This window comes from Urtica dioica, chromosome 6 (genome assembly GCF_054948205.1).
Source record: "Urtica dioica subsp. dioica isolate 48M chromosome 6, U.dioica_male_clone48M_v1_H2, whole genome shotgun sequence".
Taxonomy (NCBI): Eukaryota; Viridiplantae; Streptophyta; class Magnoliopsida; order Rosales; family Urticaceae; genus Urtica; species Urtica dioica.
The window spans coordinates 5,698,300-5,719,639 of NC_142761.1; the positions used below are offsets into that span (position 1 = coordinate 5,698,300).

Here is a 21,340-nt window from a genome sequence, read left to right on the forward strand (position 1 = left end):
TACTCTACAAAAACCCGATTTCCATCCGGTTTGTACGGACTTTCAAACCTTTCATATGGACTAATGTATTTAACGGTCAATTTCAAATGGAAATCGGTATATCACTATATTGTTTTTTCCCTTCCTAACTAATTTTTATTTTATTTCCTGTATCTTTCTTCATACGGAACAAAAAAAAAAAAGAAGAGAAATAAAAACCACGCATCCGAATCCCAGTGTCGCGAAAATGGCGGCGATTTCTCTTTCGGCTCCTCTAGTCTCTGCCTCCCCAATCCACACGAAGACTCTGTCCCAACGAAACAAGTCCAAACCCAACTCAAACGGTCCGTTCTCAAACTCCAAAACCATTGACGAACTCAAGCAACTTCACTGCGACCTCACGAAAAGAGGCCTCAACCACAGACTCGCCAACGTCACCGAGCTCGTCCTCAAATGCGCCGAGATGGGTACGAGCGAGAGCTTGCGTTACGCAAGAAGCGCTTTCGAGCTTTTCAAGGAAGAAGAACGGAGCGACGGAACTTTGTTCATGTACAACTCTCTGATCAGAGGTTACTCTTCCGCTGGGCTTGGCCGCGAATCCGTTTCGATATACGTCGAAATGACTGTGAAGGGAATTTCGCCAGATAATTATACTCTTCCGTTTGTGCTCAGTGGCTGCGCTAAATCCCGGGCCTTCTCCGAGGGGGCTCAGCTTCACGGGGCTTCGGTGAAAATGGGTCTGGACGGAGATATGTTTGTGAGGAATTCGCTGATTCATTTCTATGCCGAGTGTGGGGAGTTGGAAGATGCACAGAAGGTGTTCGATGAAATGCCTGAAAGAAACGTCGTGTCTTGGACCAGTTTGATCTGTGGCTATGCGAGGAGGGAATTTCCCGGGGAGGCAGTCTCGCTGTTCTTCGAGATGGTCGGTGAGGGTGTCAAGCCGAATTCGGTTACGATGGTGTGTGTGATTTCAGCTTGTTCGAAGCTCAACGACCTCAGTGTGTGTGAGAGGGTCCACGGCTATATCGAGGAATCAGGAACGAAACTCAACGACTTCATGGTGAACGCGCTCGTCGACATGTACTTGAAATGCGGAGATTCACACTCCGCGAAACGGATTTTCGAGGCCTCCGCCGAAAAAAGCTTGGTTCTTTGTAACACAATGATGTCGAATTTTGTCCGCCAAGGGAAAGGCGGTAGAGAGGCTCTTTCTATTCTCGGAGAAATGCTGAGGCGGGGCCCGCGGCCCGACAGGATCACGATCTTGTCAGCGATATCGGCGTGTTCGCAGTTGAGCGACAGCAATTCGGGTCGATGTTGCCACGGCTATGCTCTGAGGAACAATCTTCAGAGCTGGGATAGCATCTCGAACGCGGTGATCGACATGTACATGAAGTTCGGGAAGAAAGAGACGGCCCGTAGAGTCTTCGATCGGATGAAGAACAAGAATCCGGTGTCGTGGAACTCGTTGATCTCCGGCTTGATCAGACACGGGGACGCGAGATCGGCGTGGCGGGCTTTCGAGGAGATGCCCGAGAGAGACCTCGTGTCTTGGAACACGATGATCGGCGCTCTCGTGGGAGAGGGTCGGTTCGAGGACGCGGTCGAGCTCTTTCGGGAGATGCAGAGAAAGGGAGTCCGAGCGGACAGGGTCACGATAATGGAGATCGCATCAGCGTGCGGATCTCTGGGCGCCCTCGACCTCGCCAAATGGGTCGAATTGTTCGTCCGTAAGCATGGAATCACGTGTGACCTTCGTCTCGAGACGGCCTTAGTCGACATGTTCGCAAGGTGCGGCGACTCCCAGGTAAAAGGTTCATTCCGGTTACCTTCTGACAGAAATTTTTGGTTAATTGTCGACCGATAATTGAAGATAATCTTAGTTGCGTTAACCAAAATTAGCAGTTTTTTATTATACAAAATGAATTAAAAAAATTTGAGTTACGTTTTCTCGGGTAACTGACAAATTTCGATTAAAATTAACTGTATTTATTGCATTTTATATTTTATTTTCATATTGTAACCTTAAAACTAGTAAGAAATGTGATTACAAGTTCAATTACCAGTGTACTAAAAATGGATAACTCGTTATCTTGATGACATGATTATTTTCACTAGTAAAGACCTATTTCGGAAACATGCTTTATAGTAACAAAATTTCAAAGAAAAATAACTGGATTTTTATTTAATTTTTAAAAATTTGTGTCTATATTCAATAACCCACTTAGCCCTTAAATTAACCAACTAAAAATACTCTGGCTAATTCAAACCATATATAATTTTATTCGGTTAAAAATCAAAATAAAATGTTACCCAAAGGTGCACTTTTTTTTCAGGCCGCGATGCGGGTCTTTGAGGGCATGCCGAGGAAAGACGTCTCGGCTTGGACCGCAGCCATAGGAGCGATGGCGATGGAAGGGAACGGAGAGCACGCTGTCGAGCTTTTCGAAGAAATGCTCAGCCACGGAGTGAAACCGGACGGAGTGGTCTTCGTCGCCCTTTTGACAGCTTGCAGCCACGGAGGGCTCGTCGAGCAAGGCCGGAAGATTTTCGAGGCGATGGAGAGGATCCACGGGACAAGCCCGGAAATCGTCCATTACGGTTGTATGGTCGATCTCCTGGGCCGAGCCGGGATGTTAAAGGAGGCTCGTGATGTGATCGAAGCCATGGTGATGAAGCCAAACGACGTGATCTGGGGCTCTTTCTTGTCCGCTTGTCGAACCCACAAGGACGCCGAGATGGCGGATTACGCGGCCGAGAGGGTCAAAGAGTTGACTTCCGAGAAGAGCGGGGTCCACGTCCTCGTGTCGAACATTTACGCTTCCGCCGGGAGGTGGAACGAGGTCGCGGAAGTCAGGCTGAGGCTGAAAGAGAGAGGGATCAGGAAAAAGCCCGGGACGAGCTTGATCGAGCTGGACGGAGTGATTCACGAGTTCACTTCGAACGACGAGAGTCACCCGAAGAGAAGCGACATAGAGTCGATGCTCGAGGAGATGAACGGCCGGCTCAGAGACGCCGGTCACGTTCCCGATCTCGCCAACGTGCTGCTCGACGTGGACGAGGGCGAGAAGGAGTATTTGCTCGGCCGTCACAGCGAGAAGTTGGCTATTGCTTTCGGGCTTGTGGGCAAAGCCCGAGGAGAGCCGATTCGCGTCACTAAGAATCTCAGGATGTGCTCCGATTGCCACTCATTTGCGAAGCTCATTTCGCGAATTTACGACCGGGAAATAGTTGTTCGAGATTGCCTTAGGTTTCACTTTTTCAGAAATGGGTTTTGTTCTTGTCGCGATTACTGGTAAGACAACAGTCCTTAATGTATAAAAAATGAAAACGAAAGCAGATATTTACATAGCAGAACATGTCTAATTATAACGATGAGATCAGCTTCTATTATATTTTCCCAAGTTTACAAAAACAGTCCCAGCTAACCATCGATGAATGCGTTACGGTTTTGGATAACATAAACGACGAATGTGTTGTGCATCGGGTTTGATAGCCACATTTTAGCCAATCCATGGTGAGATATGGTCCGGCGGTGGACTTTTTCGAGGAGCCAAACTGGGGCCTCAGCTTTAGAGGGACGGAGTATTTCATCCAACGACTCGACTTTAGAAATTGTTTGATAATGAAGAGAGAGAGAGAGAGAGAGAGAGAGAGAGAGAGAGAGAGAGAGGTACTGTTGAATGCAGAATATCCGATTACACATATTAGGAGTCAGTATAGATTATTTATGTTAGTAGAATATCTTCATATAATTGTCATTATTCTGTATTTAATTTTGTTATTAAGTTTCTTGATTTCCAGCTTTCTATATATTGAAACCGCTTGTGGTTTCTCTATAAATAACGATGTAATCCATTCAGAATAAATCATCAGAGAAATACTTTTTTTCTTTCTCAAAAGCTTTTATGGTATCAGAGCAAATTAAAAAGCTTCGAGATTTCTATGGCTAAAACTGCCTTTCCCGATCTCAGCCGAGCCTATGTCTCCGAGGTATCCTCAACGACCTCAGAACATACCTCGACTCAGGTCATTCCTTCCTCTGATCATTCAACCCCTCTAAATATCACCTCCTTCAAATTGAATGGCCGAAATTTTCTTCCATGGTCTCGATCCATCCAAATGGTGATTCGAGGTAAAGGGAAAATCGATTTCTTAGATGGGTCAGTCCCTCAACCCAAGGAATCCGATCCCACATTTACATCTTGGGATATCCAAAATTCCATGGTCATGACATGGCTGATCAACTCAATGGACGAGGCAATTGCCGAGGTTTATTTCATGTATCCCACAGCGAAAGCTATTTGGGATGCAGTCGTCTTGGCCTACTCAGATCTGGAAGATTCATCTCAGCTTTTCTCGCTGCGAATGAAAGCTCAGCAGATTCGTCATGAAGAAGGCTCAATCACAGCGTACTTTACATCACTGAAAAGAGTATGGCAAGAACTCGACCTCTACATTCAACCAACCTGGGTGGATAACACTGACGCTGCAACCTATCGTCGTCTCATCGCGAGAGAACGAGTCTACGACTTCCTCGCAGGTCTACATCCATCCTTCGATGGAATCCGTGGTCGACTCCTAGCAATCAAGCCTCTCCCAACCATCGACGATATCTTTAGAGAAGTCCGTCGTGAAGAGACCAGGCGTTTGGCGATGCCGACACATGTCGAGACAACCATAGAAGCATCCGCAATGATGTCCCGAGAGAGTAATCAGAAAAATCGACGCAACTCTCTGTGGTGTGATCATTGTCAACGTCCTGGTCATTCTAAGGACAAATGCTGGAAGATTCACGGTAAACCTGCAGATTGGGTTCCACGACACAAACGAAACCCGGCTGCTGCAATTGCTGCTACTACATCGGATCATACACCGAGCATGTCTTTCACCCAAGCAGAACTTGATCAAATTCAAAAGCTCCTCACAAGCCTTCCTGCAACGTCATCTGCTCATACGGGAACAGACTTAGCTTCCATCACAAAAAATACAATCCCGAGTCCTTGGATCATCGACTCGGGGAGCCACCGACCACATGAGCGGCGACCGTAAGCTTTTTTCTTCATATGTCTCTAGCACAATTCCACGGCAGGTTCGAACCGCCGATGGTAATTCTTCTCCAATTTTGGGTATTGGATCAGTTGTGCTCAGCCCTGAGATTAAATTAGCCAATGTACTGCATGTACCAAAGTTTGGCTGTAATTTATTATCTGTGAGCAAGACTACTAGTGCTCTCAATTGCTCAGTTTTGTTCACTTCTTCTCAATGTATTTTTCAGGACTTGATTTCGGGTCGGACGATTGGGCGTGCTAAGGAATATTCGGGTCTCTACTATCTCCCGCATCCACAAAGAGAGATATGTCTCACATCCAATTCTGATTTTAGACAGCAACAGATCCTTCTCCTTCTCCTTCATCGTCGCCTAGGCCATCCTAGTATACGCTACCTCAGGTGTTTGTTTCCCAAAATTGTTCGTTCTTCAGATACTCTTCAATGTGACGTATGTCAATTAGCAAAACATACTAGAATTTCATATGCACCCATGCCATATTGTTCCTCTAAGCCTTTTGCTCTTGTTCACAGTGATTTGTGGGGTCCTTCCCGTATTTCCACTTTATCAAATAAAAGATGGTTTATTTCGTTCATTGACGATCATTCTCGAGCATGTTGGGTGTACCTTTTGAAAGACAAATCTGAAGTATGTTCTATTTTCGAAATTTTTTATCAAATGATTAAAACACAGTTTGGATCTCAAATTCAAGTGTTAAGATCAGATAATGGAACAGAATACTTCAACACTAGTCTAAACACTTTCTCTAAAACACATGGTTTGATTCATCAAAGCTCATGCGTCAATACACCACAACAAAATGATGTATCTGAGCGCAAAAACAGACACCTATTAGAAGTCTCTAGGTCTCTTTTATTCTAGTCAAAGGTTCCGAAACATTTTTGGGGTGATGCTCTTCTCACCTCATGTTTCCTCATAAACCGTATGCCTTCCCGCGTCCTCAACTTCGAGACTCCGATGAATATCCTTCAACACTGTTTTCCAACAAACCGTCTCTTCTCTGATTTAGAATTGCGGGTCTTTGGGTGTTCTGCCTTCGTTCACAACCACTCACCTCAGCGTAGCAAATTAGATCCCCGCAACCATAAATGTGTCTTCTTAGGCTATTCTACTACCCAAAAAGGATATAGGTGTTACTCTCCAGAAAAAAGGAAATATTTAATCTCAAAAGATGTCACCTTTTTCGAAAATACTCCTTTTTATACCCAAATCTTGCCTCACGGGGAGAAAAAATATTCAGGGGGAGAAATTTTTTCTCAGGGGGAGAAATATTCAGGTCGTGACCACAATGATCCAAATTTGGGAGAGTTTACATGGGAACCAATTTCAAAACCACACAATTTGGCGGTCCCAGAACCACAAATCCCAGAAGTTGTCCAAGAAACCGATCCACCTACTTCTCCAGCTCCTGAACCCGATCCAAAGCCTACTTCTCCAGCTCCACAACCCGATCCAAAGCCTATTTTCACCTCCAAAAAATTGAGCCCATTTGACAAATTCTATGTTCGGAAAAGGATCACAGAGACAACGGAAAGAGACTCGGAATCCTTGGCCGACCATGACGATCTGGAAACAGGTAATAATACTGAAACTGAGATTAATGAACTTGACATGCCTATTGCTTTGAGAAAGGGTTCTAGATCATGCACCAAACATCCAATCTGCAACTTTGTTGAATACACGCACCTGTCCAAAGAATTGCAGTGCTTTATCTCGAGTCTTTCAGAAATAGAGAAGCCGAAGACCATCGAGGAGGCTCTCGCCAGCAATGAATGGTCTAACGCAGTCCATGAGGAGATGCGGGCATTAGAAACGAACAAGACATGGGAGGTGGTGAAAAGACCTGATGATAAGTCCATTGTTGGTTGCAAGTGGGTATTCACAACCAAACACAAAGCTGATGGCTCAATTGAACGATATAAGGCTCGCTTAGTGGCAAAAGGTTTCACTCAAGCTTACGGTATTGATTACCAGGAAACTTTTGCCCCTGTCGCGAAGATCAACACAGTCCGAGTTTTGCTCTCTCTTGCCGCAAATTTGAACTAGCCTCTACATCAACTCGACGTGAAGAATGCATTTCTAAACGGAGATCTTGAAGAAGAAGTGTACATGAAGTTACCACCAGGTTTCGATGATGAAAGCAAACTTGGAAAGGTATGCTTACTCAAGAAGTCACTCTACGGTCTGAAACAATCTCCAAGAGCATGGTTTGATAGATTCACCAAAGTTATTATTCAGCAGGGCTACAAGCAAACTCAGTCCGATCACACTCTTTTCCATAAACGACAAGGTGCAAAATTGCAATTATAATCGTCTACGTTGATGGTATAATAGTTACAGGGAATGACAAAGTCGAGATGGATCGTGTGAAACTGAAATTAGCCCAGGAATTCGAAATGAAAGACCTCGGCCACCTACGCTACTTTCTTGGAATGGAAATTGCATGAAATAGCTCAGCTATCTCCGTGACGCAAAGAAAATATGTGCTGGACCTCCTCAAAGAAACCGGTATGATGGGCTGCAAACCGGTGGACACTCCAATGAATGGAAAACTGGTAACTATTGATGGGGACAAGCCGGTGGACAAGGACAGATATCAACAAATAGTTGGAAAGCTCATCTATCTTGCTTACACTCGACCAGACATAGCCTTCTCAGTTAGCCGAGTGAGTCAATTCATGCATGCGCCAACAGCCACACATATGACCGTTGTTTACAGAATACTTCGTTATCTGAAAAGCACCCCAGGGAAAGGCTTACTTTTCAAGAAAAACGAGAACACAAGAATCGATGTATTTACAGATGTTGATTATGCCGGCTCCCTTGATGATCGAAAATCTACATCGGGGTATTGTTCATTCGTTTTGGGAAATCTGGTAACTTGGAGAAGTAAGAAGCAACCAGTGGTATCTAGAAGTAGTGCGGAATTCGAATTGAGAGCTTTATCTCAAGGTATCTGCGAGTCTCTGTGGTTGAAGATGCTACTAGAAGAGCTTGGAATTCAATTTCGGAATCCTATCAACATATACTGCGACAATAAGGCTGCAATATCTATTTGTCACAATCCAGTGCACCATGATCGTACCAAAGACATAGAGATTGACCGCCACTTCATCAAGGAGAAGATAAGCGAGAAGATCATCACAGTTGTCTATATTCCAACGGCTAATCAAACAGCAGACGTAGTAACGAAGGCATTATTCAGACCAGAGTTCAAAAAGTTTGTTCACAAGCTTGGAATGTACAACCTGTACAATCCGCTTGAGGGGGAGTGTTGAATGCAGAATATCCGATTACACATATTAGGAGTCAGTATAGATTATTTATGTTAGTAGAATATCTTCCTATAATTGTCATTATTCTGTATTTAATTTTGTTATTAAGTTTCCTGATTTCCAGCTTTCTATATATTGAAACCGCTTGTGGTTTCTCTATAAATAACGATGTAATCCATTCAGAATAAATCATCAGAGAAATACTTTTTCTTTCTCAAAAGCTTTTAGATACAAATGCTAAATAACGAAGAATGGATGGTGAAGGCAAACTGTGGAGTGAGGAAACCAGAGAGAGGGTAGAGAGTGGTTTTTGCACAATGAAAAGAAAAAAAAAATCGTGTTCTATGTAATGTCTTAGTCAATGTAAACATTTTGAGATTCTATCGCCAAACTGAAATAGAGGAGTGAAATTTCCCTCTACTTCCATACCTTTTTTTTTGAAACGTGGTCGGTGCTCTACTTCCATACTTAATCAGTAAAATTTCGCCATTAAAAAAAAATTACACTAGTTTTTTTTATTAACTATAGTGTATAAAATTGAATTACTACAGTTTTAAAATTTAATGAAGTCTCATAAATCTCATAAATTTGATAACCGTAGTCTATTTAGTCTACTGTTTTGATCGAACATGTAGTCTTAAAAAAAGTTATAGTTTACTTATAGTTTTGTGGTAGTGCATGGCACGGCCCAAGCCTTCTCTTAGACGTCCAGTCGGCTTAGATTCCTATAAATACTTCCTCGCCACTGAGGAGAAGGTAAGTCACTTCCTACAACCCGAAACTTTACCAAAATAGCACCACCCAAAATTCTTGTTGAGACTTTCTCACACCGAAATCACAGTCACACTAACTTGAGCATTAGAGAGTGCGTCTGGGTCGACCCCTGCACCCTGTATCTCACCTTTCTCCCTTGTTTAGGAACACTCAAAGAACGAGGGACGATCTCATAAGCACGAAGCAAAGAGTCTAGGAATTATACCCTATTTGGCCTAATTGCGATCACCGGGTCTGGCCTTAGATAAAATCTTTTAGGTCATTAAACGTTAGTCCAAAAACGAGCATGAACAAAAGCTAAGGCTTCCTTTTATAGTCGATCCAAATAATCGCTTACAAATATTTCAGCCAACGTTTATTGCATTGAAGACTACAAAATGCTCGCCCATGATTGCACATTTAAACCCAAGCGTATAGCCCCCTTAATTGCACGATTACAAAGTGGAAAGTGTCAGCTATTACATGCTCGGTTACAAACAAGGCAACTGTGATGTCTCGGTGTCCACGTTTGATGTCGCGGCCTTCGATCTCACGACATAGACGTTTCGTCATCTTAAGCCACCGCCGGTGCTGCCCTTTTTTGCCAGTGCCATGAGGAGGGCCTTTGGACAGCTCGTCATGCTCTCCACCGACAAGAACCACACGAACGGTGAGGTCTGGGAGATGGAGGAGTATAGCGTCACCGAGTCCTGGACCAAGCACTTCGTTGTCGACATGTCTTTCACCACGCCAGCAGGACTCAAGCGTTTCGTTGTCAAAGGCAAGGCTGTCACGATGTCCTTCACCACTCCATATGCGCTAGTGTGTGATAGGTACTTGATGCTCACCACCACCAATGGTGCTTTTTTCACATTCTCGAATATGGTGGTGACCAGTTGGAGATGAGAAGTTTTAACTTTGGAGGTTCTTTCAAACGAGGTTTCAAGAACATCCTAAGCCTCTTTGGCGCTGGCACATGTGTTGATGAGTCTGTATACATTTTTGTCAACTTCATTATCGATATCGTTGAGTGCTTTGGAGTTGGCAACAGAAGCTTCATCTTCTGCAGCTGACCAATCATTCTCAGGAGTAACCACAACCGTCTTGTCTTTTAGAGTCTTAGTTGGAAGAGTCCAACCATGATCACAGCCTTTCAAGTCTTTGGATCAATAGACTTTATGAAAACCTACTCGTAAATTTCAATTCAGTCTCTCTTTGAATTTGAGATCCCTTCACTTTTACTCAAAGCACTCTCCCAGTGTTTGGTACACACTTATAATATTGCGTGATTTTTACAAAGATCACGAAACACAAAACTCTATTTTGTCACCCGCATAGAAGAATACTAATAAACACGAGACAGAATACAAACACAAGGAAAATTTTCGATGAGGATCAAGAACTTAACCTCGATGAGGATCGAAAGATAAGGCATGTCTGAAATTACCAATGTGCTAAGGTATGAGCGAGCTATAGAACTTTATTATTACTTCCTCAACGGAGCTATTAAGGAGATAGATAATCTGAGAATGTGTAACCGCACTGCTTATGGACACCGACCGTGACTCCCAAATTGGTCAATGAATTTGCTCTTGTAGATTGCAAGTTTTGAATTAGTAATTAGCCCCTAATTTAATTAATTATTGTAAAAAATAAGAAGATATTTTCATAACAGAACATATCTGATCATACTTTGCCTGCTTGATTAAAAAAAAACAAATAATTAGCAAAATTAGCCACCTAAAACTAGAGGAATTTCTAATTAGCCAACGTTTTGTAAATTTTAGAAAAAATAGTCAACGTTTTATAAGTTTTAAGTAAATAGTCAACGTTTTGATAGGTTTTTCAGTCAATTTATGCGTGTAAATATTTAATCATGATTATTTACTCAAAACTTACTAGATCGGCTAAATAGCAAACCAGATTGTAAATAGAGCTATATATTTAATGGACACTTAAAAAAAAGGACACATTTTCATCCCAGTAGCAATGAGAAAAAGATACCATGTTTTTTTTAAAAGATATCAACTTTCGAATGATAAGATTAGCTTCTATTATATTTTCAAAATTTACAGAAATAGCAGGAACTTAGAACGAAGTACTTTAACAGGATATAAGCCAAACATGTTCCAAAAAAGTACCGGAAAGGAATTAAAAATATAAAAAGAAAAAGCATCACGATTTTGCTTGCTCTGGGAAAACAGAATCGACAAAGGCGTGGTGCATCGGGTCCGATAGCCACATCTTAGCCAAGCTATGGTGAGAGGTGGTCCGGCGGTGGATTTCTTCGAGGAGCCAAACTGTGGCTTCGGCTTTAGAGGGATGGATTATTTCATCCAACGGCTCGTATTCGTCCTCGCTCCCGATCCTCAATCGGTCCCACTGCTTCAGCTGAGCGTTTGTGAGGTAATGGAGAGGCTGTCCGTACAACTGTTTCATGGACCTTCCTAAACCCGTCCACGACGTGAACGGAACGACAGAGCCGCGGCGGCTCGGGATCGGGATTTGCTTCATGTAATCTTGATACATTTCAGCTCTTCTTATCAATGCATCTAAGAGGTGATCAGAATTCAAAGTCATTGCTTGAGGTTAAAGTCCGGTAATCGATGATTGGGAATGGTGACAGAAATTTTAAAACGGCGGTTTTACTGATCTTTGCTGGAATTTCGATGATTTTTTTATAAACAGACGAAGTAAATGCCTTTAGCGATAACCACCAAAAAACGACTTTTTCGGTGAAAATTCAGCGAAGTTCCTCAGTTTTCAATCCTAAAGATGATCTATGAGATAATGTAAACACAATGTCAACAAAATAATGTAAAACTTTTAAAATACCTTCAGATGATATTTGCTTGACCGTTTGGTCCGTTCCCTCCGTCGGTTGATCTTTCGCATTCCTGGCTGACTTTTTCCCCGAAAAGGAATCGGTGATTACCATTTCAGAGTCCGAAGAAGAGGATTCGTCCGATGATATAAGATCGACCTTCTCGTTCCATGATGACATTGCTCTATCCATGCCTAAACAGCCAAAGGAATAACTAAAATCTCCAGTTTAGAGCACTTCAAATTTTGTTTTTTTCCTTTTTTATGATGTGAATGAAGCTTTAAAGCAGTCACTACAACCAAACTATAAGAGGGTCTGAACAAGATACATAGAAATTGTTCTCTCAAAACAAAACAAAAAATGACAAAGCTAGTCTTTTTTTCAAAGGTTAAGAAGCCTAAGAAAAATTGCATGACCGATGTATAAAGAGATACACATTTGGAAGTTCTATTAAGCAATTCATCAAACACATTGTAAGCACTAACAAGCAGATCATATTTTACAAACCAAAACAATTTCACTTATTTCGATAAATAAAAATGAGTATTACAGGTAGACCTATCATCATTCCCAACAGCCCTAATCACAGCAAAACCCAGAAAACAAACCCTCCGAAATGCAGAATCGTACCTTCTCTTTTCCTTTTTCGTTTGCTTGGCAGAATGTGAAATAGTAACCTACAAATTTATTTTTACTTGGTTGCCATTGAAATGATATAACCTGTATAAAAATTTATTTTCTTTTTAATTTATATAGTTTATCATATCAATAAATAAATTAAAAAAAAAAGTAAAAAGACAAAACTAACCCCTCTAATTCTCTCCCCAAATTCGGCCAAAACCTCATAGTACTACGCCTAAGGAGACCAAGACGACCGTATCAAATCTCTACTCCTTAACCAGGTCTCTCTCTCTCTCTCTCTCTCTCTCTCTCTCTCTCTCTCTTCATATGTTAGCTTTTGTTTCAGGTCCATTAGTAATGGCAAACTGAGTATGAGACCATTTCTATCTCTATAACCGTCTAGTTTATAGTTCCTCAAGTTTAAACCATATTCTCGAAGATTTGTCTTTCCCGTTAAACTTGATATCTGCTTTAGATTGAACGTGTGTTATCTTTGTTTTGATCACGCCATATTGTGGTGGTTTTGCAGTTCTTTTGCCTGTTGGACTGTTAAGTGAAATACAATAGTCTCAGAAGAATTTGAAACCAGACTTTCCACGTCCAATATGCTTTTGAAGTTACGGGCTTTTCGGCACTGTCCCATTCAGAAAATCGACGTGAGAGCGTTAAGAAATCTCTCGATCAACCCGCTATGCACGGCCGTCGAATCGCCCGAAATCGGAGCAGCGAGCGGAGCCGAAGATGACGATTTCGTGGTCCCTTCGCTAGCTAACTGGCTCGAGAGCCATAGGCTCGGCGAGACCTCAGAATCGGACGCTGATAAGATCAGCAAAATTCTAAAAGAGAACAAGTACGACTCGCCAAAAGACGCGGCGATCGCTCTGGACCGGCGCGGCTCAGAGCTTTTTCCGAACGCTGCGTTGGAACGGGTTTTGAAGAGGTTCGATAACGATTGGGTCTCGGCTTTCGGCGTATTCAAATGGGCCGGATCGCAAAAGGGTTACAATCACACCCCCGAGCTGTACGACTCGATGGTCGACATCTTGGGAAAATGCAAGAGATTCGAGCTCATGTGGGAGTTGATCGAGGAGATGAGGAATTCGAGCTCAGAAGGGCTCGTTTCTCTGCACACGATGACCAAAGTGATGAGAAGGCTCGTCCGAGCCCGAATGTGCGACGAGGCCATAGAAGCTTTCCGAGGCCTCGAGAGATTCGGCGTATCGAAGGACGTCTTCGCGTTGAACGTGCTCATGGAAGTACTTGTGAAGGAGAACAACGTCGAGCTCGCCGAAGGAGTTTTCTTGGAGTCCAAGGAATCGATACCGCCGAACGATCACACCTTCAACGTGTTGATACACGGGTGGTGCAGAGCAAGGCGGCTCGAGAAAGCTAGGAAGACAATGGAGGACATGGAAAAGCACGGGTTTCCTCCGAATGTGTACACCTACAATTGCTTCGTCGAAGCGCACGTCCGCGGTAAGGATTACCACGCGGTCCGGTCCGTTCTGAGCGAAATGAAAGGAAAAGGTTTGAACCCGAGCTCGGTGACGCGGACGATCGTGATCTACGGTCTAGGGAAGGCGGTCCAGGTGGACGAGGCTCTGAAGACTTACGAGAGAGTGAGAGAGAGCGGTTTTTCGGGCCTCGACGTCGGGTTCTACAACTCGGCGATCTTCGTGCTCGGGAAAGCGGGGAGGCTCGGAGACGCCCGCCGGGTGTTCGACGATATGACGGAGCGAGGGGTGGCTCCGAACGCGAAGACGTACGTGTCGTTGATATCGTGCGCCTGCGAGCACTCGATGGAAGAGACGGCTCTGAAGCTGCTGAAGAAGATGGAGGAAAATGAGTGCGGACCGAGCATCGACGCTTATTCCGCTCTGTTGAAGATGTTTAGCAAGAAGAGGAGGGTCAAAATTATCCGGTTTCTTCTCGACCACATGTTTAGGAGCGACGTGAGCGCAACGGTCGGGACGTACTCGATTATCGTGACCGGGCTTTGCCGGAGCGGTAAGCTCGACGAAGCTTGTGGCTTCTTCGAGGAAATGGTTTCCAAGGGAATGGTCATGGAAGAGAGTCAGTATCAGAGGCTGAGAAAGAAACTCGAGGCCGAGAATATGATCGAGGCCAAGGAGAAGATTGAGAAGTTGATGTCACGGGTTAAGCAGAGCCTTGGATAGCTGAGAAATTCGAGAAGATATTAATGGTGAAAAGGAGGCTAATCTTCATCATGAGGAAGTATTAACGTTGTCTAGATTATTGGTACTTTGTAAGCTTACTTTGCAGAAGAATGAAATAATGTTCCATGACACTTTCAAAATTAAAGACGTTCTTGAAAACATTCAAACTAGATTTGTTGTCTTCTTTTGTTCAGAAACGAAGTTGTTATCTGTTTCAGATTATATGTGGGGTTAGAAGGCTTGGATCCGAATTTGTTGATGCTCTGTTGAAAACTTTGATTATTTGATTGTTCTTGTTCTTGTGATGTTTAGTTGAACGTGTACTGGTTTCGTAGTGCTTATTAGGGCTGATTAATTAAATAGAATTGCGGTTGAAGGTTCCAATATGATGTATTGAAATTTAGTATTATATATTTATATTAATAGTTAAAACATTCAGATTTATGTGATTATTTTATAAGTAATTTAATAATTGTACCTATTAAATGTACATTCAAATAAAGAAATATATATTGTAGCAAAGTAGTGATTCACAAATATTGATTGTATAAATTGTTAATGCTTAGTTAATTATAGCAACTTAATCATTATCAAAAATAAACTAATTAACAAAGACCACGATACTCTAGTTACTAGTCCAACTTTTCAAATTAAAAAAGAACTCATCAGACAGGGTTACATTTTTTGCAAGATATGATTCAAATAAATAAATAAAATGCAAAATAAAAATATTTTCTTTACATTAAGTTTCTCTTTTTTTTTTCTTTTAAACTTAGACGCTTAATGCTCGATCTGCTTTTAACCAGGGCCGGCTTAAGAGAATCGGAGGCCTAAAGCGAAAATATAATGAAATCATAATAGCGATATCATCAAATAATAAAAATCTTTAACAAAAATATGCTTTTACTTGACATAATTATACCAAACAAAAAACAATTGGCAATTAACACTACAATTTCAAGAAGGAAAAAAAAAACACACTATCACACACACATCACAAACTAATTTAAATCTAAAAAACAAACAAGCAAATAAGCAATACATAAGTGAGAAAGAAAAAAAAAATATAGATGAATAAAACCTGAAATATAAGAGTTTTTTTTCTTTTTCATGAGCATTAAAAATGTAGGTTGCGGCTGTTCTTCAAACGTCAATCAGTGATCAATGGTGTGGAGTTTGGAGAAGTCAGAAGATATGTTGAGTTTGGAGAAGTCAAAGATGAAAGTGTCTCACTTCCTTTTCTCTTTTCTTTTTAATCATTGGTTTACTTTATGTTACATTTTATTCTTCAGGTAAAATGGGCTTTTCTAATCAAAGGCCCAATAACATATGTACATTCAGTCAAAGTAACCACACATACAATCATGTATGTTCATTTGCTCTTTGATTCCAGGAGCATCAATTTTATTATTGTCACATTATATACATATAATTTTTTTTTTTTGCCTTCTTAAGGCCTAAAGTCTTTGCTTTAACTTCCTAGAAGATGGGCCGGGCCTGCCTTTAACCAGGGCTGGGAACAAAATCAAATAACATTTTTTGAACCATTATCTTTCTATCAAAAGTATATGTTTTTTTTTCCTTGTTTGGATTGTTACTAAAATATATCTAGATTTCTTTTTCAAGAACAACCTACGATACGACGACCAGAACCACTGTTTACGGGTGTTGCATTCACAGGTTGTTGCATTCACAAATATTGTTATCTCTAATGCTACGATCCTCATTGGTACACCCTCCAGCGTGATTCAAACTCTTGAAATCTATTGGGATTTGCATTGAAAGTTTTATTGTATAGCATGGTGATTTTAATCTGGAGTGCAATTCACGTTCTTTACTTGAGATACCATAGGCAAGGGGTGTGTTAAAACAAAACAAAATTTCATCCCATTATATATTTTTTGATTTTTCAAAAGTTGATATTTGCTATCATATGTGGGACTTCTCAATTTGCTATTATTGTAATTGCTGCTATTTTAGTCATGCAGTCGTTTGTGGTTGAACATCAATTATATATGCTAAAGACATATTTTCAGGACAAAAATGAATCGATATATTAAGGAATTATGAATAGTGCATAATTATAAGTTGTTAATATAGATCTATTGGTGGGAATTGAGTGTTTGGCTTTTCGGGATGGCTTGTTGTTTACCAAAACCCATGGATTTCATGTTGTAATGACAGAGAGTGACTGCCTTCTTGCAATACAGGATAATCTTCAATGTTCGCGAGTTGATGTTAAGAGACGAACGGTGGTATATGCAACCATGTTCCTCATGAGGAAAATAGGGTCGCCTTACACTTGCTCGTGAGTTTAATTGATTAGAAAATGATAGATTTTGGACATATGAGCATCCTCGTGTGTTGAACACATCTTCTTGCAGATATTGCTCATATTCGTTAGGGGGGAAGATGTTATGATTATCTTTTAAAAAGTAATATAATTTCTTAAATTACTTAATGTGATTAAGAAGGTTGTTCAAGTAGTGGGTGAAATAACTTGTTGAACAACTGATTGTTTTTAATCATTTTTAATCAAAGTGATCATCAAACAATCAAACAGAAAGCATTAAACACAACAGAATGGTAACCATGTTCGGCAATAAACCACATACTCAGTGGACTGATACGTCCAGGTGAAAACAATCCACTATATCAATCAGTCAAAAGAATAGGAATATTAAGTTTGATGACTCTCTCACAAACACCTCCGTCTTTGACTTCTCCGATCACTACTACAAATTCACATTTCTGGTGTGGAAGGGTATTAGGTGCGCATGTCGCACCTAAATGTCGCACCTAAACACATATTAGGTGCGCCATGTCGCATCTGATACCCATCCAGGTGACTAAATATCTCGTAATGTTAAGTGGTATTCGGTGCGACAGTTCAAAATTTTAGACAATCTGGAAAATCCCCTCGAATTTTTTTGGCTGTGTGATTTCATACTCGGTGCGATGCCTAGTGCGACGGCGTCGCACCAAATAGTCTTAGGGGTATTATAAATACCCGAGCCTTCTTCTTCCTCGTCCGATTTCTTCACCTATATCTCTCTCTAACTCTCTGCCGTCCGTCTCTCTCTCTGCAACTGTCTCCAGCGAGCTCGACCTCGACCCAGCCCCAGCCGTCCTCCGCTGTGAACCTCGCCATCCTCATCCGGTACGTCTCTCTCTCTCTCTCTCTCTCTCTCTCTCTCTCACCCTCTCACTCAATCTCACTCTCTCTCTTTCTCCGATCAGGGCGTCCCCTCGGCCCGTCTCCTGCGACCAGCGCGTCCTCCCCGCCCCCCGCCCGCGACCACCTGCCTTCGATCAGCCCGACGCTCCAGCGCGCCGCCCCTCGCCCCCTCGCCTGCGACCAGCCCTCCTTGCCCTTGACCAGCGCTGCCCGCCCGTCACCGCCATCCATTGTAAGTCTCTAATTCTCACTCTCTTTCTCACTCTCTCTCTCTCTCATCACTATATCATCTCACTCCAGCCCCCCGCCCTTGACCAGCGCGTCATCCTCGCCGAATGCTACGGGACGAGACAGCCCGACGCTCCAGCCCATCGCCGCCGACGACCTCAGCCCCTCCTCGTCGACGGCCACCCCTCCTCACCACCTTCGCCACCTCTCCTCGTCGCCGAAGTCACCGAAGCTTTCCGAAATCTCAGCGTTTAAGGTAAGTTTTTTTTTTATATTTATTTTAATCTAGTATAATAATTAGTAATAAGTTTATTGTAATCTAGTATAATAATTATAAATTGCAAATGTAGTATTTTAATTTCACTTAATTTAAAATATGATTAGAATATGATTAATTAGTTTAAGTTAATTGTAATTTTACATGTTAAAATTATTGAAAATTTATTGCGACCGAGCCACGGAGGCTCGGTTTAGTATTTAGTATGTTAGAGACTCCCTCTCTCTGTTTCACCCAATCTTCTCCAGAAAATTATCGACCACGTCAATGCAAACACACAAACTCTGATCAAACAGTGATCTTGAAATTGCAAGTACCAAGAACTAGTTTTCGATGATGATCTCCAAGGCAGAGAGACTAGTTCAAGGGTAAGGCGGCGTGAATTTTACCTAACAAGAGTGATTGGCCTAACTCGACAAACAATGAGCTTTATTAGATTAACATCAAAATCTCTCGCGAATCTGTTATTCTCGGAAACAAAATATATAAGAATATCTCACCATAAAGATCTGAATAGGAAACATTATATTACTTTCCTTTTCTGTTCGCGCGGGAGGACCAGTAACATATAAGTAACCCTGGTCTTGAACAACTTATTGCAGCTTCACTCGAACAATATTAATAAAATTGTTTTGTCAAATTAAACAATACCACAGATGATATAACAATCTCTACTTTGTAATTTTTGAAAAAACAAACAGACACTATGCAGAGTGCTTCGAGCAAAGAAAAAAAAAACTATAGCAGTTCAAGCAAAAACGAAGTAAAGAATTGTTTAAATCTAGCTATTACAATCCAAAATAAAAGCACTCAACCAAAATACTCGCCGTTTTTGCCACAAAAAGACAAGAAAAGGGAATAATAAAGTCTAGGTTGAGAACTAAAAGAGCTGAATATAATGAAAGTAAATACAAGAATGAAAAAAAAATTACATTCTTTCACGGGATCTTCTTTTTCATCTTCATCCATGAATTATTCGACCGGGTACTAGATGTCACGCAGGAGATCAGTCAACTTCATCCTTGACACTGTAATCTTCTTGATCTCAGCAGTCTTTTCCTTGATCTCAGCCTCCAGCTGCCTGATATTTCTCTGTTTCATAGCAGACTAAACAAAAAAAGGTGTACCTGCACTGGAAGATGATGGTTGAACATCTGGATCAGCAGACACCCTTTCGATATCATTGGCATGTTTTCCAGTAAATAACTTGGGATTGGCATTAAAGCGTAGAGGCTCTCCAGAACGTGCACCATCGAAGGATTTCAGCCATGGATGTTGTCAGATCACTAGTTCATAGATCAGAGAGGGAAACTTAATGGGATAGTTGTCTTTGTCTGAGACTCCATGAGCCGCAATTTGATCAAAAATGATTTGACCAATGTCCACCTTTCCCTTGAGGCCGATAGAGAACATAACTTGGCCCATAAATTTGCTCACTGATCCCATATGAAGATTTGTGAACCAGTTTTTTATGACAATGTCATATAGCAATGAAAACACTTGTAGTCATCTTTGTAGAAAGCAGATTATGATATACCCAGCAAGTTCTCTCCTTCCTGGTCAGCACACAATCAATCTTGTCAAAGTCTTGCTCCCTTTATTCCTCTAACCTTAAGAATTCCATAGTCTTAACAAGTGACATCTCTAAACTTCTCTGGGATATTTTCAATCACCTCTTTTATAAAATTAATTTGCAGCAGCACAATTCTTTCTTCTTCGAAGGACTTCTCTTTTCCATAGAGGGGCTATACACTTGTTCAGGGACAAAAGAATGACATGTTCAACCTTCTTCTTCTTCTTCTTCTCAGTTGCAACAGGCTTCTTCTTTCGAGAGGGATAATCTATCTTCCTTCTATACGGTTCTTCATCACTCTCATAATCTTTCTCATCTCGTAGGACTCTTACCGCTTCATCAACACTAGCATTCCTTTCAAAAACTCATTCTTAAGGGACATTTCTCTTGGTAGAGGTCTTTTTCTTGGGTTCTCCATGCCTTTGACATGTGTTGAGAAACTCTAAATGAACATACTTAGTGGAGACTTTTTCAGGAACATACTTAGTGGAGACTCCTCAATCTAAGCACCAATAGCCTCTACATTCTAAGCTATAGGAACTGGCTCAGTTACAATCTCAGAAGTACCATCTCTAACAGATGGCTGAACCACAATGATATTATCAATGGTGCCCACAAGAAGAGTTGTAGTCTTTACTTTTGTACATTTGATGTAATAAAGTCTTACGAATACTCTTGCTTGTAATTGTTGGGGAATCAAGTGGGTATCATACACGAACAATCGCTCTGATACCACTTGTTGGGGGATCGAGCGCGCATCGGACACGAACGATCGCTCCGATGCGCCTCGTTTGAGATGATTCCACCATATAACCATATTAATGCGGAAAAATAATTAATTACGCTGATCATAAGCTAATTAAATTATGGTTATAATTAACAAGATTTAGTTATGTTTAATTAATTTAATTCACGAGAGCATATAAGTCAAGCAACCGATTTGAACGAAAAATGAATACTTACAGTTTTTGGCTCACGAACTGAAAGCTTTCACAATCCGTCTTCGTCTTGAGTCGTCTTGATGAAGGACTCGAGGATGACACCTTAGTCTTCCGAAACGTAATCTCCGAGACGAATAAGAAAGATGAGTGGGCACAGTCTTTATCTCACTAGATCACGAAACTAGGTGTTTCGAGATCTCGCTCTTATTTTACTAAGAATGATAACGAATTTCCGAGGGGAAGAGAGAGAGAATTTCGCATGGCCAAGGAGGCTAGAATGCACGAAATTATTAGGTAAAAAATCCTTAATTTTTGCCTTCTCATGAACCCCTATTTATAGTAGTAAAAAGGAGATATTCATGGAATCTTCTAGAATATTTTATTTCCTTTTATTGTATTCAGACTAGAGGATTTAATCTAGGCCCTTGGATCTCAACAAG

At 41.5% G+C, this 21,340-nt stretch overlaps 4 protein-coding genes across 5 annotated transcripts; 3 read left to right on the forward strand and 1 right to left on the reverse strand.

The window, feature by feature from the left end:
• The first annotated feature begins 196 nt into the window (after positions 1 to 196).
• LOC149393117 (LOW protein: PPR containing-like protein) lies at positions 197 to 3,541 on the forward strand. The gene is made up of 2 exons (XM_089617782.1): positions 197 to 1,789; positions 2,319 to 3,541. Exons 1-2 carry the CDS (start codon positions 227 to 229, stop codon positions 3,279 to 3,281), a joined length of 2,526 nt encoding a protein of 841 aa, XP_089473908.1. The 5' UTR covers positions 197 to 226; the 3' UTR covers positions 3,282 to 3,541.
• A 386-nt stretch (positions 3,542 to 3,927) lies between these two features.
• Positions 3,928 to 7,500, forward strand: LOC149393118 (uncharacterized). Its single transcript, XM_089617910.1, has 9 exons — positions 3,928 to 5,030; positions 5,075 to 5,090; positions 5,261 to 5,433; positions 5,566 to 5,680; positions 5,726 to 5,810; positions 6,330 to 6,928; positions 7,100 to 7,207; positions 7,295 to 7,343; positions 7,388 to 7,500. Exons 1-9 carry the CDS (start codon positions 3,928 to 3,930, stop codon positions 7,498 to 7,500), a joined length of 2,361 nt encoding a protein of 786 aa, XP_089474036.1.
• Positions 7,501 to 11,117: 3,617 nt separating this feature from the next.
• LOC149393119 (protein RDM1-like) lies at positions 11,118 to 12,623 on the reverse strand. 2 transcript variants are annotated; one of them, XM_089617530.1, is made up of 3 exons: positions 12,536 to 12,623; positions 11,917 to 12,099; positions 11,118 to 11,633 (listed from the first exon to the last, which is right to left on the reverse strand). In XM_089617530.1, the coding sequence occupies exons 2-3, from the start codon at positions 12,095 to 12,097 to the stop codon at positions 11,257 to 11,259; spliced, it is 558 nt and encodes a 185-aa protein (XP_089473656.1). In that variant the 5' UTR covers positions 12,098 to 12,099; positions 12,536 to 12,623; the 3' UTR covers positions 11,118 to 11,256. The 2 variants fall into 2 exon arrangements, with proteins under 2 accessions (XP_089473656.1, XP_089473657.1); XM_089617531.1 differs by having other exon boundaries at positions 11,917 to 12,119.
• Positions 12,624 to 12,721: 98 nt separating this feature from the next.
• LOC149393120 (pentatricopeptide repeat-containing protein At3g22670, mitochondrial-like) lies at positions 12,722 to 15,061 on the forward strand. The gene is made up of 2 exons (XM_089616379.1): positions 12,722 to 12,807; positions 13,056 to 15,061. Exon 2 carries the CDS (start codon positions 13,132 to 13,134, stop codon positions 14,701 to 14,703), a length of 1,572 nt encoding a protein of 523 aa, XP_089472505.1. The 5' UTR covers positions 12,722 to 12,807; positions 13,056 to 13,131; the 3' UTR covers positions 14,704 to 15,061.
• The last annotated feature ends 6,279 nt before the right edge of the window (positions 15,062 to 21,340 follow it).

Coding starts and splice junctions, on each gene's coding strand:
- LOC149393117 (XM_089617782.1), top strand. CDS start 227: ATGGCGGCGATTTCTCTTTCGGCTCCTCTAGTCTCTGCCTCCCCAATC. Junction 1,790..2,318: donor CAAGGTGCGGCGACTCCCAG/GTAAAAGGTTCA, acceptor CTTTTTTTTCAG/GCCGCGATGCGGGTCTTTGA.
- LOC149393118 (XM_089617910.1), top strand. CDS start 3,928: ATGGCTAAAACTGCCTTTCCCGATCTCAGCCGAGCCTATGTCTCCGAG. Junction 5,681..5,725: donor TTTTGAAAGACAAATCTGAA/GTATGTTCTATT, acceptor ATTAAAACACAG/TTTGGATCTCAAATTCAAGT. Junction 7,208..7,294: donor ATGAAAGCAAACTTGGAAAG/GTATGCTTACTC, acceptor ATTATTCAGCAG/GGCTACAAGCAAACTCAGTC.
- LOC149393119 (XM_089617530.1), bottom strand. CDS start 12,097: ATGGATAGAGCAATGTCATCATGGAACGAGAAGGTCGATCTTATATCA. Junction 11,634..11,916: donor CAAGCAAATATCATCTGAAG/GTATTTTAAAAG, acceptor ATCACCTCTTAG/ATGCATTGATAAGAAGAGCT.
- LOC149393120 (XM_089616379.1), top strand. CDS start 13,132: ATGCTTTTGAAGTTACGGGCTTTTCGGCACTGTCCCATTCAGAAAATC.